Source organism: Rhinoraja longicauda, chromosome 23 (genome assembly GCF_053455715.1).
Source record: "Rhinoraja longicauda isolate Sanriku21f chromosome 23, sRhiLon1.1, whole genome shotgun sequence".
Lineage (NCBI taxonomy): Eukaryota > Metazoa > Chordata > Chondrichthyes > Rajiformes > Arhynchobatidae > Rhinoraja > Rhinoraja longicauda.
The window spans coordinates 14,593,800-14,612,443 of record NC_135975.1 but is presented as its reverse complement, the minus strand read 5'-3'; the positions used below and the strand labels follow the sequence as shown (position 1 = coordinate 14,612,443).

Genomic DNA, 18,644 nt, shown 5'->3' with positions numbered 1-18,644 from the left:
CCTCGGCCTCTGTCGCTCCAGGGAAAACAGCCCAAGGGTGGCCTACGATTTAATAACAAATCCTTCCCATGGTGTGGCAACCAGAACTACACGTAATACTCCAGATGTGACTTAATCAATGTGACTTCCCCAACTTTTATTCTTAGTGCTCCAACCAATGAAGGCAAGCATGCCATTTGCTCCTGTTATCACCTTAACCACTTGCATGGCCACTTTCAGGGAACTATGGACTTGCATCCAAAGATCCCTCTGTACATCAATACTTCTAAGGGCCCTACATTTACTACATTCCTCTTACATTTTACCTCCCAAAGAGCATTACTTTACTGGTCCGGATCAAGTATTGTGTGTAATTCTGATTGCCCCGTTACAAGGATGATGTGGAGATTTTGAAGAAGGTGCAGAGCAGGTTAACCAGAATGATGCCTAGACTAGCTACTGGGAGCAGTTGGACAGACTCGCTGGAACACTGAAGGTTGCGGGTAGACCTGATATAAAATTATGAGAGGCATGGATAGGATAGACAGACAAATAGTAGAGGGCAAAGTTAAAGGAGATGTTCTTTATACAGAGGGTGGCGGGTGCCTGGAACGCACCTGGGGAGGTGGTCGAGGCAGATCTGACTGTAGCATTTAAGAATCTATCAGATAGGCATGTGGATGTACAGGGAATGGAGGGATGTGGATTATATGCATGCGGATAAGAGTCTGAAGAAGGGTCTCGACACAAAATGTCACCCATTCCTTCTCACCAGAGATGCTGCCTGTCCTGCTGTTATTCCAACTGTTTGTGTCTACCTTTGGTCTTGTGTGCTAAGGGGGCTGTTTTTGTGCTGTTCTGTTTTTTGTTCTAATCGTCTTTGTCATCTCCTCAAAAAAAATCAAGTTTGTACATCCTCCCCCACAAAACATCATGCTGTTTGTCCCTAATAAGCACATGCTCATAAATCTTATCCTTAAGAATCTTCTCCAAGGCTCACCAGCCTATAATTTCCTGGTTTGTCTTTGCTGTCCTTCTTAAACAGAGTAACAGTAGTAGCTATTCTACAGTCTTCGGGGACTTTGCCAGTGGCTAAAGAGGATAAAAAGATATCTATCATGGCACTAGCAATCTCCTCTTTTGCCACTCCAACTAACCTGAGATCGATTCCATCAAGCCAAGTGGAGTTGTTCATCTTGATGCTCTTAATTTCATATCTCTTGATATCAACTTATCAGCATACCCCTTCTTCTTGGTGAATACCGATGCAAAGTACTCATTTAATATCTTGCCCATTTCCTCTGGTTCCAGGCATAAATGCCCCCTCTATCCTTGAGTTGTCCTACCTTCTCTCTAGTGACCCACTTGCTTTTAATGCTTGCGTAAAAGGCCTTGGGATTTATTTTAATCCAACTTGTCAAGAAATTAGATATATAATATACTCATGAGTGTATTCAAATCAAAAATCAATCGAATTTTTAAAAGTACTAAACTAATTGAGATCTGTTAATACAGGTCAAGGGAGGGATGTAAAAATTTAGCCATTATTTTGAATAACAGCATAAGTTTGATAGGTGCAATGTTATTTCTTATTTTATGACCTTTTACATTTAAAGATGTGCCTAGTTTCACTATCTTGCCATAATAATGTGATGGGTAGCATACCCTATGAAGAATGCATGATAAGAGTCAAGCAGGATACACCACCTGTCCACCATGTATTTTTCTCTGCAGCACTGAACCCTTTTGAAGCCCAGCAGAATGTGGATGCAAAGTTTGTGGAAGAAGTAGCATTGAAGCAAACATTAATTCTTCTTGGTCTTGAAAATAACTAGAATGTAAGTTTACATCTGCGGATAAAACTTAAAATCTGACAATATTTGTCAAGTACCATTGTATGCATACCTTTTTCTTTATGTAAACGTAAAAAAATCACGCATGACATGTTTTCTTTATAGAAAACAGCAGAGAGAGGGCAGGTTGACTCTTTTATGTGGCTACAGATTCCACTCATTGACAGCATGGATTCTGTTGCAATTGTTGACTTAAGAGTTTTCAAACAGTGTGCCTTTCAAAAGGAATGACTGCTTATTCATTCTACCAGCCAGCTTAAAATGAATACTCGATAACTGTCTAATCTGTGCTCTCAATTGAAGGGACGTGTACAGTGTTGGGATGCATGTTCATAGAATCTGCTTTTATAAATGCAAATTTAGTTCTTCACTATTTTAAAAAAGAAAAGAAAACCTAAGAAGTATGTTCAACATGGCTAATAATTGAAAAATCTAAATTATAAGGAATTTGCAGTATATTGTTTGAGGTATTATTTTGCAACATTTCTTTGTTCTAATAGATGGTAGAGACAAAAAGCACTACTTACTTTAAAATCCTTGCGAAATAACATAAGTGTCACCTGACCAGCACATTTGCAACATTTTGGTTTTTTTTAATTGGGATTTGGAACTAAACATCTTATAATTTTGATACCTACAACTGCACTGATTTCTCTTTTCCCAAATACAAGTTTTTCCCCAATGTTTCAAACTATCTTCTGTTTAACTATGCTAGATTATTGTCAAAATATAGACATGAAATTTGATGCAGAAGGACTGGATCTTGTACTCTATAACATGCTTCCTGTCTTGTAGCTAATCAAATTTGGAAACACGTTTGAGAACCTGAAACTGTGCTACAATAGCATTTTGTATTTTCTGTATTTTGAAAAACACCTGCCAACTTCTGTGGGCAGCTGACCCTTCAGCAAACATTCAGGTTTAAAAATACCCAAAGGATTCTATAATACACATTTTACTTGTCTAACTTTGAACATGAACTCAATAATTTATACATAAAATTTAACCTCAAACCAGTTTTACACAAAGACCCTCTATTTAAATTGATGATGGTGGTGTTATGCTTTCTAGGTTTTGCCGGTTAGAGTATTTATTTGTAGATATCATACCAAACATATTACAGGAACATGGGTTAATTAAATATTTTGCAGCATATATTGATTTATGATTTATTTATAACAACGATGAGGATTATAGATGGAACAACATTTTTCCCAGCACAGGGGAGTCTAGAACTGGAGTCGCCTTTAAAGTGAGAGATTTAAAGGAGATCTGAGGGATACATTTTTCATTCAGGTTGGTGAATATCTGGAATGCAGTGCCAGAGGGGGTTATGAAGCAGGATGTAAACACAATGTTTTATGGATAGGTACTTGGAGAGGAACGGCTTGGAGGGATAGGGAATAGTGCAGGCAAATGCAGTTAAAATAGATGGGCTTAATGGTTGGCCTGGACAAGGTGGGCTGAAAGGTTCCATTTCTATGTTGTTATAATTCTCTGAAACATTACTGATGTATGTTTACTTTGATTTAGTAGAGAGTGCAGTATGGCACATATTAGATGAAGCTTGGAACTTGAAGGGTAGAAGGACAAAATATTTAATGCTTGAACATTTATAACATAGGAACAATCAAATTTAGTTTGCTTGTTACACTTATGCAATATATGTTGGCAACTACATGCAAACCTATTCTTGGTTTGAACCTGGGTAACTAGTAAAGACAGATCCCAAGAAATATGCATTGTTATTTCCAAAGAACTGCTGATTCTATGATTAATTTTCAGAAATGGTTATTGTGGGCAGAATTTCCCATAAGGAAGTGGTAATTTTATCTGCATTGACAGTTCCTATTAATGTCACTTTGTTTTTGAAAGTGTGGGTTAATGTGACACATGATTGGGGGATTAAATGGCTCTACTTTAAGTCAGCTTGATTTTATTTAAGGAATAACTACTTCAAATGTATCAGCATGAAGCACAAATAAGACCACACATTCCAAACAACGCACTCACCTGCCTCCTTGTCACCTCAGAATAGACAATAGACAATAGGTGCAGGAGTAGGCCATTCAGCCCTTCGAGCCAGCACCGCCATTCAATGCGATCATGGCTGATCACTCTCAATCAGTACCCCGTTCCTGCCTTCTCCCCATACCCCCTCACTCCGCCATCCTTAAGAGCTCTATCCAGCTCTCTCTTGAAAGCATCCAACGAACTGGCCTCCACTGCCTTCTGAGGCAGAGAATTCCACACCTTCACCACTCTCTGACTGAAAAAGTTCTTCCTCATCTCCGTTCTAAATGGCCTACCCCTTATTCTTAAACTGTGGCCCCTTGTTCTGGACTCCCCCAACATTGGGAACATGTTTCCTGCCTCTAATGTGTCCAATCCCCTAATTATCTTTTATGTTTCAATAAGATCCCCCCTCATCCTTCTAAATTCCAGTGTATACAAGCCTAATTGCTCCAGCCTTTCAACATACGACAGTCCCGCCATTCCGGGAATTAACCTAGTGAACCTACGCTGCACGCCCTCAATAGCAAGAATATCCTTCCTCAAATTTGGAGACCAAAACTGCACACAGTACTCCAGGTGCAGTCTCACCAGGGCCCGGTACAACTGTAGAAGGACCTCTTTGCTCCTATACTCAACTCCTCTTGTTATGAAGGCCAACATTCCATTGGCTTTCTTCACTGCCTGCTGTACCTGCATGCTTCCTTTCAGTGACTGATGCACTAGGACACCCAGATCTCGTTGAACATCCCCTCTTCCTAACTTGACACCATTCAGATAATAATCTGCCTTTCTATTCTTACTTCCAAAGTGAATAACCTCACACTTATCTACATTAAACTGCATCTGCCATGTATCCGCCCACTCACAGAACTGTAAGGGCATAAGTCATCCTCCTTTTCAAGAGGCTGCCTGTTAGTACAATGCCAGAGGCTAGATAGGTAGATGGGGCATGTTTGTAAAAAATAATTGAAATGATGTCCACAGACCTGTCTCTGTCTGTATCAGAACAGGCATCTATTCATTAACAGCCTGACCTTTGTACCTTTTTGAGTTTTATTTGTATTCTCACTCATTTAACTGGTTTCATTAACTGGATAATCTCTGCAATTCAAGCAACCCGACCATTATTGTATCCGAGGTACTCCACCACTTTATTTGCAACTTAAAACTAATGTTTTCTCTTTCCCAGTTGTGATGAAGTCAGGTTTTTGACTTGAAACATTAACTCTGTTTCGCTTTCCACAGATGCCTGGCACACTGAGTGTTTCTATCATTTTCTTATTTTCATCAGGATAACCTTCCCATCATTATAAATTTGTGTTTCTGTTCAATTATTTGGTATTTCTCAAAGTCCCTATGGCTGATTCTTCATGCACATTTCACCGATACTTTTAATGAAATAGGGCTGATAGAATTTACAATCTTCTATAATTTTCTATTTTTTTAATTGTTATAAATACTAATGAGAAAATATGGTAATTTGATTAAAAAAACTCCCTAAAGTAGCAAATTGTCAAGAATGTGATTGTTTATTTAGCATGAAAATGAGATGTGCATTCTGTTCATTATTAATTCTTCAAAACATTGCACAGTACTTATACAAGATACCATAGTGATGATATACATGTTGGCACAATAATCTGTTTTTTGTCTGTTGGCATCTTGCACAATTACAACACTTTCATTTTTGTATTTATTAAAGAATATTAAAATATCAAACTGATTTCAGTCTGCTAATACTTTAATCATAAACTCATTTAGACATGTCAACCTAAAAAGCATTTTTAGTTATTTATTTAGGAAACTTTTCAAAACATATGACCTATGTATATAGTTTTTTAAATGCTCAATGAGCACTAATGTGCTGCCTTGTGGTAGACTTTGTTACTGTTAAAATGCATTAACATGACCTTGGGTACAGTTAACATTATATTTCAATTGGTTTAATGACTGTTTTTCTATAATGTCGCATGTGTGCGCTAGGTTCACTGGGTTTAAAAGGAACCATTTTCCCATAAGGACGTGGAATAGGTAGTCCAGACTCGCACTCCGGGATATATGCATTTGGCCTTGGCTCAGCTGCTGTAAATACTCCACCAGGCAATAAGTGTCTCTCCTCCTCTTCAGCTTCCTAATTTAGGAACAAAATTGGGTATTTGTTAGGCAAATTGCTCAATACGGATTGATACACACATATTCACTGTGGTTTGGAGCTACATGACAATGTTTCTATATTGAAACGTAGCATTACAAAGGCAATTACAATTGCAATAATGCATTACAAAATACAAGTAGAAGTCATCAGAGTTATTAATTAGAATTATATTCCAGAAATGGGTCTGCCATGTGTTATATTAAAAAAATTAAATTAAGATACTGGAAATCAAACTGAAAATTCTGGAAAGACTAGAACAAAGTAAATGCCTATGGGACTAGATCAGAATTTGAACGCACTCCAGCGTTACCCTGATAGATATTCCAATGAACCATCCATTCCTTCTCTGCAATTTCAGACAATTTTGTTTTTCTCTTTCCCAGATGTGATACCAGGAGATTGACCCAACCCAATGGGTGTTTCCAGAATGTTCTTGTCATTCTGACTCGTAATCAGAATCTGACTCAAGGCTGATTCAAGCTGCTTTTATTTCCAAAGCGACTCCAAAGCTATTACTGAGTATTTAAGAATTTTAGAATTTAGAAGGCTAGAATTTTATTTTTAAAAACTGTCATGAACTATATTTAACTTTGGGGTTTTAGATGTCAGCACTTAATTAGGTTTCAGTAACGCACAGAAATCTATTTACAATCTTTAATGTTCCAGTGAACATTGTTTGCTGACTGGTAGTCAGTTGGATTCATACCTTGTATTTCATCTTAATCTCCATCCTCCGTCTGTTTTCTTTATCCAGCATTTTCAGCCATTCGTTTTCCAACTCCTCACTGGGTGCCATTCCCTGCTCCATTCGTAGATGACATGACTCCAGGAACTGATGCTTATCCCTGACATCATGTTGGAGTTGCATGGCATTGGCCTGTTGCATTGACAGCTCTGAGACTACAGCCATCATCTTCCGTGTAATGTCCTTCATCTTTCCTTGAACATCATTCACCTACAGATTTTGATTTTAATTCACATGTGAAACCCTCTAATACATTCATTTATCGTAATAAAACAAAAACAAAAAAACTTTCTGGAACCAGAATTATTATGTGGGTGGTGCTTAGTTTTCTGCCTGTAACAGGCAGCTTATAGTGTGAGTAATCTGAATGATAATGCATTTATTAAAGAGTCCAGGAAGACTTGGTTAAGAGGGAAGCATCTGCCCTTAAGGCAAAACTTGCATGTACTGGATGAAACTCCCAGCATTAGATGAGCAATAATTTGACCTTGTTACTGAAAAGAATCAACAAACTACAGATGTTGGAATGCTGAAATAAAACTAGAAAAATGCTGGATTCAACGGCTAGGCAGCATTACTTCATATGAATTATTTTCCTGCATTTTTGTTTTTATTACAAAGATTGTTATGATTATCTGGAATTTCTTAACATAATTAGTTTCATGCGGATTAGGAAGGAGGAGGGGACATGCATTTTAAGAAGATAATGCAGGATGCCCTCTGCAAAAAATTAGTCTTTATAAAAAAAAATCTATGTTTTCAATATACAGAAATCACAAGCAAAGCATTTACAATGTGTTAAAATTACAGACAATTCTTAAATAGTATCGATGATTTCAAAAGTTCACCCTAACTATAAATATTGCAAATCAACACATCAATAATTTGAAATACTTTGTTTCTCTGATTTTAAGATTCAATGGTGATTTTTTTTTTTACCTTCTTAGCTAAGGCCAGTGTGTCATGTTTGCCATTCATTGCTTTAAGATTGGTTCGTTCAGAAAGGCGATCCACCTGTTCCAGGATGAGATCCTTTTCCAATAATTGCTCCTCCTTTCTTGCAAGTGTCAGCTCCATCTATGGTTATGGAGAAAAGGATAGAATTCATTAAATGAACCGGAAACAAAATAATGAGGCAGTTGAAAATATAAGCAGTGCAATATGCATAGTGAGTAATAAAAGTCCAATGTTCAGAATTATATTAATTGTCTAAAGATTTCACCATCAGAAAGATAACCTGAGGAAAAAGTACAAGGAGTTTTTCAAAGATGAAAGCAGACTTGGATGTACAATTAGTACATGAAAAATTAAACCATATTAGCCTTTTTTTTCAAAATGAAGGCAATCTGACCTTTTTTTAGAATTATGCTTAAATTGATTTAGTAATAGCTTAACCTGGGTGAGCTCTGGGCCATTGGATGGCCATTAATAAATTAATGAAGTAAATTATCAGAAAGCTTTATTTTATACACACAAAAAAATGGATGGCAATTTCCTTAATTAGGTAGGAGCTTGTTATGATTATCTGGAATTTCTTAACATAATTGGTTTCATGCCAGATTATAATTATAAATTCCCTAATTATAAAATACAAATACTAGAAATCTAGAACAGAAAATATTGGAAATAATCCACAGGTCAGGCGGCATCAGTGGGCTGAAAATGGAGTAATGCAACCTTGATCATAAGGAATAGGAGAAGAATTAGGCTATTCAGCCCATCATGTCTACTCCGCCATTCAATCAAGGCTAATCTATCTCTCCCTCCTAACCCCATTCTCCTGCCTTCTTCCCTCGTGACTACTTTATGATCCATATTTTTGCATTCATCCTTGAGTAGAAATACAGACCTCCGAACCCTTCTGAATTTGGCGGAAAGTTTCCGCTTTCTTATTTCATTTCCGCCATTCCGATTTCGCCTCACATTTTTCTGCAAAACACATGCCTCGCCATGTGATTTGCTGTTGAAGACCACTGGACCAAGTATGTCTTCAATAAAATTTAGTATGCGCAGTTTTAAATGAAACTCTTCATAACTTAGTCATACATTTTACGACCATTGTTATTTTATTCAATACCAAGAGAATTGGGATGTGTAAGGAAAAAGCAAAATAGAAAAAACAAAACAAAACAATTTTTTCTTTGTGTTATAAAATTTATTTCTGTTCCATAACCTGTCTACAAACAGCAGAATATACTCATGATAAGCCCGACATTATATATGTAGTCCAAGAACTACAGACTGTTGGAAATAATAGTCGTTTTTCACACATGAATATAGCGCAACGTGTATGCGCATTTGGCGTGCATACTTTTTTTTGTTGAAAAGTTGTATTACACACCTTGTTGGGAGGTCTGAAAATACCATCTCCATATTTACCCTAGCAAATGCCAACATAATTTAAATAATCACGATCAGACACGACACGAGCAGTTTGGTATTCAAGTTCCAGAATTTTTCTAAGTATTAATGTTATAATATTTGTTAAACATATTATTGGTCTCACTTCCATATAATATTATGGGAAACTGTTTCAGGAAGTATACAAAATTAAAGTTGTCATTGCTTTCAAACAGTGACAGATTTAAATTTGTAAACAGGCTCTTGAAGTCATTAGAATAATTGCAATGTTTCTTTTGGCATCAGCTGAACAGAATTCTGTTTACAACATAACATAAACCATTCAGGCAAAGCACTCTCAGGGTGCACATCTGCCATTTAGTTCACAAAATCATGATTTTCCTGTCCTGGGTGTTCACGAGAAATTTTGAGGTTTATTTTTTCAATGAATTTATAGAAGTCACAGCTTTGGATGACCCAGTCAATGTTAGAAAAGTTAAAACCTCCCGCCAACTTCTCCTACCCCGTACTTAATTAACTGCTAACGATTAGAGGGGCCTATAATACAGTCCCATCAAAGTAATCTTTCCTTTCTTGTTTCTCAGTTCCACCCAAATAGCCTCTGGGTGATATCCCCCCGCCCCTCCCAAATATCTTAACTAACAGAAAATAACTTCGGTTTGATGGCATGTGGAACATAATGTGCAGTTTTGGTCATCCCATTACATGAAACTTATGGAGGTTTTGAGAGGGTGCAGAGAAGTTTACCAGAATGCTCCTGGATTAGAGGATATTGCTATTTGGAGAATTTGGACAAATTTGGATTGTTTTCATTGTGGAGTATTGGTGGCTGAGGGGACACCTAATAGAAGTTGATAAAATTATTAGAGTATACTTAAGATAGACAGAATAATTTTCCAAGGGTGTAAATGTCAAATAACAAAGGGTGTAGCTATATGGTCAGAGGGACACAAAAAGCTGAAGTAACTCAGTGGGTCAGGCAGCATCTTTGGAGAAAAGGAATAGGTGATGTTTCAGGTCGAGCATCTTCGTTAGAGGGAGATAGTTTAAAGGACATGGGTGGGATAAGATTTTTTTTACACACAAGAATTGTCAATGCGTGGAATGAGCTGCCAGGGGTGGTGATGCAAACAAATAAGATAGTGGCGTTTAACAAGCTTTTGGGTAAGCGTGTGAAAATGTCAGCAATGGAGAGAGATAGAGCGTGTGTAGGCAGAAGAGATTAGTTTAAGTGGATATCATGTTTGACACAGATATTGTGGGCCGAAGTGCCTGTTCTGAGGCTGTTATGTTCTCCCTCATCAAAATAACTATCACCTCTCCCTTTACCTGTACATCAATCATGCTTGTAGCAGCTCAACTCTGGAATACTAAACTGCCAGTCCTGGCTTTCTCACATTCATGTTAATTATGGCTTCAATAGTACAGTCCCTGAGCTAATCTACACCTGAGTTTGTTTGCTTTACCTATTAAGCCTCTTGCATTGACATAAATACAATTTAAGCCACTGGTCTTTCCTCCCGTTACTGTGTTGCTAGCTGTTCTGTCCACTAAATTTGCTCTTGTTGACTAAAGTGTTTACTCCCAACTTCTTATCTGCCTCATTTCTGCTTTGGGACCCACCTGTTGCCAATCTAGCTGAAACTCTCCTGAGTAGCAAGTAACTCTCCCTCCCAGGATAATGGTGGAACTCTTGTGCAGGTCACCTTAGCGCCAGAAGAGATCCCAGTGATCCAAGAAACTGAATCCCTGCATCAGCTCCTCTGCATTCATCTGGCCTATCCAATTTCTGCCCCCACTACCATGTGGCACGGGGGTAATCCAGAGATGACTACCCTTGAAGTCCTGCTTTTTTAACCTCTTTCCTACCTTCTTGTCTTCACTCAATCTTTTCTCTGGCAACACTCAACAATGTGGATGACCCAGAGTGCATTCAATTCCAGCTCCAGATCCTTGACATGGTCAGTTTGTAGCTGTATCTAAGCACAATTTCCACAGGCGTGGTCACCAGGGACACTGAAAGTTACCTGATCTCCCACATCTTGCAGGAGGAGCATACCACTGTCCTAACAACAACTCAGCATTCAATGCAATCATCCCCACCAAGCTCCAAGACCTGGGCCTCTGTACTTCCCTTTGCAACAGGATCTTTGACTTCTTCAACGGCAGACCTCAATCAGTACTGATCTGTAACATTTCCTCCTCACTAACCATTAACACAGGTGCACCCTGAGGCTGCGTGCTTAGCTCCCTGCTCTCCACCAATGACTGCTCCAAAGCCATCTATAAATTTGCTGATTAAAGTAGAAATGCTGGCATAATTGCATCTATGTGCTGGGTGCAGAGGTCATTGTTGTAGAGCATCACCAAACCAGTATTCTATCTCTCTCCTGTACACTAACTCTTCATTGTGACAACAACGTCCAGCTCAACATCAACATAACCAGGGAACTAATCATTGACTTCAGAAAGAGCAAGTCAGGAGACCACATGCCAATTTTTATTGGTGGGTCAGCAGTGAAGAGAATTAGCAGCTTCAAATTCCTGGGAGTTAACATCTTGGATAACCTGTTTTGGGTCCAGCACATAGATGCAATAGCAAAGATATACCATTTGACTCTACTTTCTTACAAGTTTAAAGAGATTTGGCATGTCACCAAATATTCCAACAAACTTTGATAGATGTACTGTAGTAAGTATTCGGATTGTTTGCATCATGGCCTGGTACGACAATCCCACCTCATAGGAACGCAAGAGGCTGGGTCCATCACAGATACAGCTCTATCCACCATCAAAAGCATCTACAGGAGGCATTGCCTCAAGAAGGTTCATCTATCATCAAGGATCCCATCATCCAGGCTATGCCTCTACTTGCTACAAACTGGCACAGCAGCAAGTTTGGCAAGAGCTGCAGTCCTATATCAGGTTATTGAATCAACCTGCACAACTGTAATCCCGCCTCGACAAAAGAATACCACGGACCACATCTTATGCACTACCATGTCATGCAGTATCAGGCAAAAGCAAGCCTGACAATTACTGTATCCACCCACTGCACTGAAAGATGTCACTGCCAAACTAGGTATATAGACGGTGTACCAAGCAACAGAGGGAAAAATCCAATTCAAACTCATTCTTACCAACCTGATTGTTGTAAAGATGATGGCATTGGCAAGAGTGGCCACCATAAACTCCCATCTTCCTGCTGTGTTGTCCATTGTGCTGTGTGTTTCTATCACTGTAGTAGTTTAGATGCATTTAGAACAGACCTAGAAACTCTACGCAAGCATCCATGTTGCTTCATGAACCATTTGCATGAGCAGAATTATATTTTGTCATGATCTATAACCTTGTGGTGAAAGTATATTTTATACTCTATTCTAATATCATTAATTATGCTGTTTCAAAGCGGGGTGTAAATCAGGACCACCACTATTTGTATGAAAAAAAACCCTACAAACTTGAAGCTGCAATCCAGGATAGTATCCATTACCAAACTATGGAAGAAACATACTATAGAAAGAGCTGAGCAATTTTTTTTCAAACGTCCTGATACAGCAAGAACTGATGAATATTGTCTGATGTGTCAAATAACATTGACACCATTCCGTTACCGTGAGAGCTATGAAACCCCGCACACCCCTCTGCGCTCCCTGCCCCTCCCTACATCTCCACAAAAATAATTAATGTAGAAATCTTCAACAAAGCTTCAAAGATCGCCATTAAACTTAATATTCTGGACACACACATATACTATTCTTGCAAGGATTAGATTTGAAGCAGATTATTCCATGGCAAATGACTCATCTGACTCTTTAGTAAGCCTTTCCCCCCATCAACAAGGCGCAAAGCACTAGGGTAGTGAAAATCACTGGTTCAGTGCAGCAGCAGAAACATTCAAGATGTTCAATACCACCCATGCCAAAGCAGTCCGTTTGGTTGCTGTCCTAACTATCACCTTGAACATTAATTCCTTTTACTATGGGTGTACTGTGGCTGCAGTGAAAACAAACTGTAAAATTCACTGCTGCAACTCACGGGCTTCTTCAACCGAACCTCACAAACCCTACCTCTTGACAGGACAAAGAGAGTGTATGTCACACCCATTACCTGGAAGTAATGTTATTAATTTCTAACTTGAAATATATTGTCATTCCCTTATTCAAGCTGGATCAAAATCCTAGAACTCTCTACCAAGCAGCAATATGCCAGTGTTTAATAAAAAAATAGATAGAAAAATAGGTGCAGGAGAAGGCCATTCGGCTCTTTGAGCCAGCATCGCCATTCAATATGATCATGGCTGATAATCTAAAATCAGTACCCCGTTCCTGCTTTTTCCCCATATCCTTTGATTCCTTTAGCCCTAAGAGCTAAATCTAACTCTCTCTTGAAAACATCCAGTGAATTGGCCTCCACTGCCTTCTGTGGCAGAGAATTCCACAGATTCACTACTCTCTGGGTGAAGAAGTTTTTCCTCATCTCAGTCCTAAATGGGCTACCCCTTATTCTTAAACGGTGACCTCTGGTTCTAGACTCCCCCAACATGGGGAACATTTTTCCTGCATCAAGCCTGTCCAATCCTTTAAGAATTTTATATGTTTCCATAAGATCCCCTCTCATCCTAAATTCCAGTGAATACAAGCCCAGACGACCCATTCTTTCATCATATGTCAGTCCTGTCATCCCGGGAATTGACCTGGTGAACCTACGCTGCACTCCCTCAATAGCAATAATGTCCTTCCTCAAATTAGGAGACCAAAATTGCACACAATACTCCAGATGCAGTCTCACCAGGGCCCTGTACAACTGCAGTAGGACCTCCTTGCCCCAAAACTCCAATGAAAATTAATGAAATATTTTATGGGACCTATTCAAGGGCAATTAGATATTAGTAATAAATTCTGGCCTTGCCAAAAATGATTACATCCCATGAGTGAACAAAAATGCAACACAAAGTACAAACGTAACTCAACAAATATGCTCTACATTATGTGTGAAAGCAAGTATGCAAGTGTAAAAGCTCTTTCAATGGTCTTATTCCTAGCAATGAGATTATTTTAAGAGTTTCAAATAGGATGAGTTATAACTTTGAGGTAAACTTCAAATAAAAAGCGTGCAATTAACAACATCAACATAAATGTGAACATTGTTTCTAAAGGTATATGCCATTTTCTTTAACACAGGTTCACAGCATTGAAATGGCATGTTGGCCTTCATAATGAGAGGATTTGAGTACAGGAGCAAAGAAGTCCTTCTGCAATTGTATAGGGCCCTGGTGAGACCATATCTGGAGTATTGTGTGCAGTTTTGGTCTCCAAATTTGAGGAAGGACGTCCTTGCTATTGAGGCAGTGCAGCGTAGGTTCACGAGGTTAATCACTGGGATGGAGAGACTGTCATACGAAGAAAGATTGGAAAGACTAGGCTTGTATTCACTGGAGTTTAGAAGGATGAGAGGGGATCTTATAGAGATGTATAAAATTATTAAAGGACGAGACAAGCTAGATGCAGGAAAAATGTTCCCAATGTTGGGGGAGTTTAGAACCAAGGGACACAGTCTAAGAATAAAGGGGAGGCCATTTAAAATTGAGGTAAGAAGAAACTTTTTCACCCAGAGAGTTGTGAATTTGTGGAATTTTCTGCTACAGCAGGCAGTTGAAGCCAATTCACAGGATGAATTTAAAATAGAGTTAGAAAGAGCTCTAGGGGATAGTGGAATCAAGGGATATGGGGAAAAGACAGGTACAGGTTACTGGTTGTAAATGATCAGCCATGATTACTGTTTGGGTCCTTGGATGGAGTTGAGGGGGGAGGTAAAGGGACAGGTGTTGCATCTCGTGTGGTTGCAGGGGAAAGTGCCTGGGGTTAGGGTGGTTTGGGTAGGAAGGGACGAGTGGACCAGGGAGTTACGGAGGGAACGGTCTCTGCGGAACGCAGAGAGGGGAGGGGATGGGAAGATATGGCCAGTGGTGGGGTCCCGTTGTAGGTGACGGAAATGTTGGTGGATGATTTGTTGGATCCACTGGCTGGTGGGGTGGAAGGTGAGAACGAGGGGGATTCTGTCCTTGTTGCGAGTGGGGGGAGGGGGAGCAAGAGCGGAGCTGCGGGATGTAGAAGAGACCCTAGTGAGAGCCTCATCTATAATGGAGGAGGGGAATCCCCGTTTCCTGAAGAACGAGGACATCTCTGAAGCCCTAGTGTGAAACACCTCATCCCGGGCGCAGATGCGGCGTAGACGGAGGAATTGGGAGTAGGGGATAGACTTTTTGCAGGGGACCGGGTGGGAAGAAGTGTAGTCCAGATAACTGTGCGAGTCAGTGGGTTTATAGTAAATGTCCGTCACTAGTCTGTCTCCTGTGATGGAGATGGTGAGGTCCAGAAACGGGAGGGAGATGTCGGAGATAGTCCAGGTATATTTAAGAGCAGGATGGAAATTGGAGGTGAAGTGTATGAAGTTAGTGAGTTCTGCATGGGTACAAGAGGTAGCACCAATGCAGTTGTCGATGTAGCGGAGGTAGAGTTCGGGGATGGGGCCGGTGTACGCCCGGAACAGGGATTGTTCGACGTACCCGACAAAGAGGCAGGCGTAGCTAGGGCCCATGGGGATGCCCATAGCTACGCCTCTGGTTTGGAGGAAGTGGGAGGAGTCAAAGGAGAAGTTGTTGCTAGGCGGAGGAGAGTGTTGGTAGATGGGGATTGGCTGGTTCTGTGGTCGAGGAAGAAACGGAGGGTTTCGAGACCATCCTTGTGGGGGATAGAAGTGTAGAGTGACTGGACATCCATGGTAAAGATGAGGGAGTGGGGGCCTGGGAACCGGAAGTTATCGAGGAGATGGAGAGCGTGTGAGGTGTCTTGGACATAGGTGGGGAGGGATTTAACCAGGGGGGATAGGATGGAGCGAAGGTAGGTGGAGATAAGTTCGGTGGGGCATGAGCAGGCAGAGACAATGGGTCTGCCGGTACAGTTCTGTTTGTGGATTTTGGGTAGGAGGTAGAATCGGGCCGTGTGGGGCTGGGGAACTATGAGTTTGGAGGCAGTGGGGGGGTAGATCGCCGGAGATGGTGAGGTCCGTGATGGTGCTGATGATAAATGTCTGGTGTTTATCGGTGGGGTCATGGTCCAGGGATAGGTAGGACGAGGTGTCTGAGAGTTGTCGTCTGGCCTTGGTCCGGTAGAGGTCAGCACGCCAGACTACCACAGCCCCTCCCTTGTCAGCGTGTTTGATGATTAAGTCCGGGTTGCTGCGGAGTGAGTGGAGGGCTGCACGTTCAGGAGGGGAGAGGTTAGAGTTAGTCAGGGGAGTGGAGAATTTGAGGCGGTTAATGTCACGCCGGCAGTTGGAGATAAAAAGTTCTAGTGAGGGTAGTTGGCCAAACGGGGGGGGTCCAAGAGGAGGGGGTCCGTTGGAGACGGGAGAAGAGGTCATCAGTGGGGGGTGAGGACTCCTTCCCATGGAAAAAGGCTCGGAGGCGGAAGAAGAGCTCCACGTCATGGCGGACGCGGAACTCGTTAATGTGGGAGCGGAGGGGAACAAATGTAAGGCCTCTGCTGAGGACAGACCGTTCGGTGTCTGAAAGGGGGATTTAATGTAAATATAACATAATGTAAATGGTTGCTTGATGGTCATCACAGAGAACCCATATTTGTGCTGTATAATACTGATTGAATTTTGAAGAGATTACAGAGAGTATTGATGAGGGGAGTGGTGATGATATTGTCTACCTCAACTTTGATGAATCCTGCATGGGAATCTGATCCAAAGATAAGAGCTCATTTGATCCAGGGCAAGTTGACAAATTGGATCCAGTTGCATGGTTGGAAAAGGCAAAGGGTGATGATGAAGGTTTGTTCAGTAGAATTGGCAATCATGAGGAGTTGATCAGTTAGTAAGATGGGCAGAGCAATTTAATCTTGCTAAGTGCAGGATGACGTACTGTGGAGGCATTAAAAAGCATAGGAAATAAAGAATGAATGGTGGGAGCTAATGAGTACTGAAGAACTGAGAGATCTTGGTGCACATGTCCGAGCATCCCTGAAGGTAGCAGTACAAATAAAAAAGGTGAAGAAGTCATCGGGAAACTATCCTTCATTGGCCAGGGCGTAGAATGCAAGAATGGGGAAGTTGTGGCACAACTTAGTGAACTATTGTTTAGGCCACAGCTGGAGTATGGTGTACCTTCTTGTTGGCTAACAATAGAAAGGATGCAATTGCACTGGAGAGAGTGTGAGGAGATTCACCAGATCATTGCCACAGTTGAAGACTAAGTAGATTTGTTTATTTTCTTTGCGGCAGAAGAGATATGCAAAAGTATGAGGGACAACGAGGGGGTAGATGGTAAGAAGCTTTTTCCCACAGCAGAGGTATCTAAAACTAGAGGGCATAGGTTTACAATAAGGGGTTTACAGCGTAGCTGAAAGAGAACTTCTTTCACCTGACGTGGAACCTCTAATGCACTGCCTCAGTGAGTGGTGGAGACAGAGACTCTCACAACATTTCAAAAGTATCTCGATGCGCACTTGAATTGTCAAAGCATAGAAAACTTTGGCCAAATGTTAAATTTAATTAGTAGAGAGAGGTACTTGATGGTCGGTACAATCATGGTGGGCCAAAGGGTCTGTTTCTGTGTGGTACGACTCTATAACTTTACAACTGTATGATTGGCTCCATAGCTTCGATATATATCTAGACCATTTTAAACTCACAGTTAGTTTCGATATATGAAATAAGTCTTTGGTAGTTGATGACACTTTAGTACATATTGCAAGTTCAAGATTGGAGCTTTTTCCCGGATTGAAGAATTGATTCATCTGATCGCAAGTATAACTTTCAATAACGTTTTATTACACAACAAATTAAGGCTAATTTTCCCACTAATGACAAATGTTTGCTTTGCATTGAACCATTTAGTTTTTCTTTCTGAATATGATAGGAATAAAATTTTGTACATAACTTGCATGACATACATTTAATAAGCTTTAATGAGCAGCGTTTTACCTCATTTACTCTTTGGTGTAGATCATCAAATGATGGATCATCTCCTCCCAATAATCGTGTTCTGTTTTCACTTGAAGGGTCCACTAAAATCTTCTCAAGACTTTGGACTTTTTCTTGAGACAATGCAAGCTGCAGATGAAATAATTGTAAAGATTAAAATTAGATCAGTGATCTTTATTGCCCAATTAGTACATTTGATGTACAAATGCATATATTAGAAAAGTGGTAAAACTTTCACTATGCTTCTCCTGTTATTAAATTGCCAAAGTTTTTATCTGTTAACAATTATTATTCCATGGAAGAATAATTATCCAAGCTACCTGCTGAAAATTCTTTGCTCCTAATGGACTTCATCCTAGGGTCTTAAAAAAAAGTAACTAGTGAAATTGTTAATGCATTGGTTACAATTTTCAAAATGACTCGAGATTGAGGGGGTACTTTATTGAAGTCCAAAGAAGGATTCTGACCCGAAACATCAATTATTCATGTTCTCCAGAGATGCTGCCTAACCTACTTAGTTATTCCAGCACTTTGTCTTCCA

At 40.1% G+C, this 18,644-nt stretch overlaps 2 protein-coding genes across 5 annotated transcripts in view; one reads left to right on the top strand and one right to left on the bottom strand.

Moving 5' to 3' along the window:
• gsap (gamma-secretase activating protein) overlaps positions 1 to 7,006 on the top strand; it is a 71,508-nt gene extending 64,502 nt beyond the window's left edge. The window contains exons 31-32 of the mRNA XM_078419718.1: positions 1,714 to 1,817; positions 6,758 to 7,006. Coding sequence (XP_078275844.1) covers positions 1,714 to 1,814 — 101 coding nt within the window. The 3' untranslated portion in view covers positions 1,815 to 1,817; positions 6,758 to 7,006. The remainder of the gene's footprint in view (positions 1 to 1,713; positions 1,818 to 6,757) is intronic.
• The window catches only part of ccdc146 (coiled-coil domain containing 146), a 101,713-nt gene continuing 88,436 nt past the window's right edge, over positions 5,368 to 18,644 (bottom strand). For all 4 annotated transcript variants that reach the window (XM_078419713.1, XM_078419715.1, XM_078419714.1 and 1 more), the window contains 4 exons: positions 18,104 to 18,232; positions 7,688 to 7,825; positions 6,710 to 6,958; positions 5,368 to 5,979 (listed from right to left, as the gene is read on the bottom strand). In XM_078419713.1, coding sequence (XP_078275839.1) covers positions 5,776 to 5,979; positions 6,710 to 6,958; positions 7,688 to 7,825; positions 18,104 to 18,232 — 720 coding nt within the window. In that variant the 3' untranslated portion in view covers positions 5,368 to 5,775. The remainder of the gene's footprint in view (positions 5,980 to 6,709; positions 6,959 to 7,687; positions 7,826 to 18,103; positions 18,233 to 18,644) is intronic.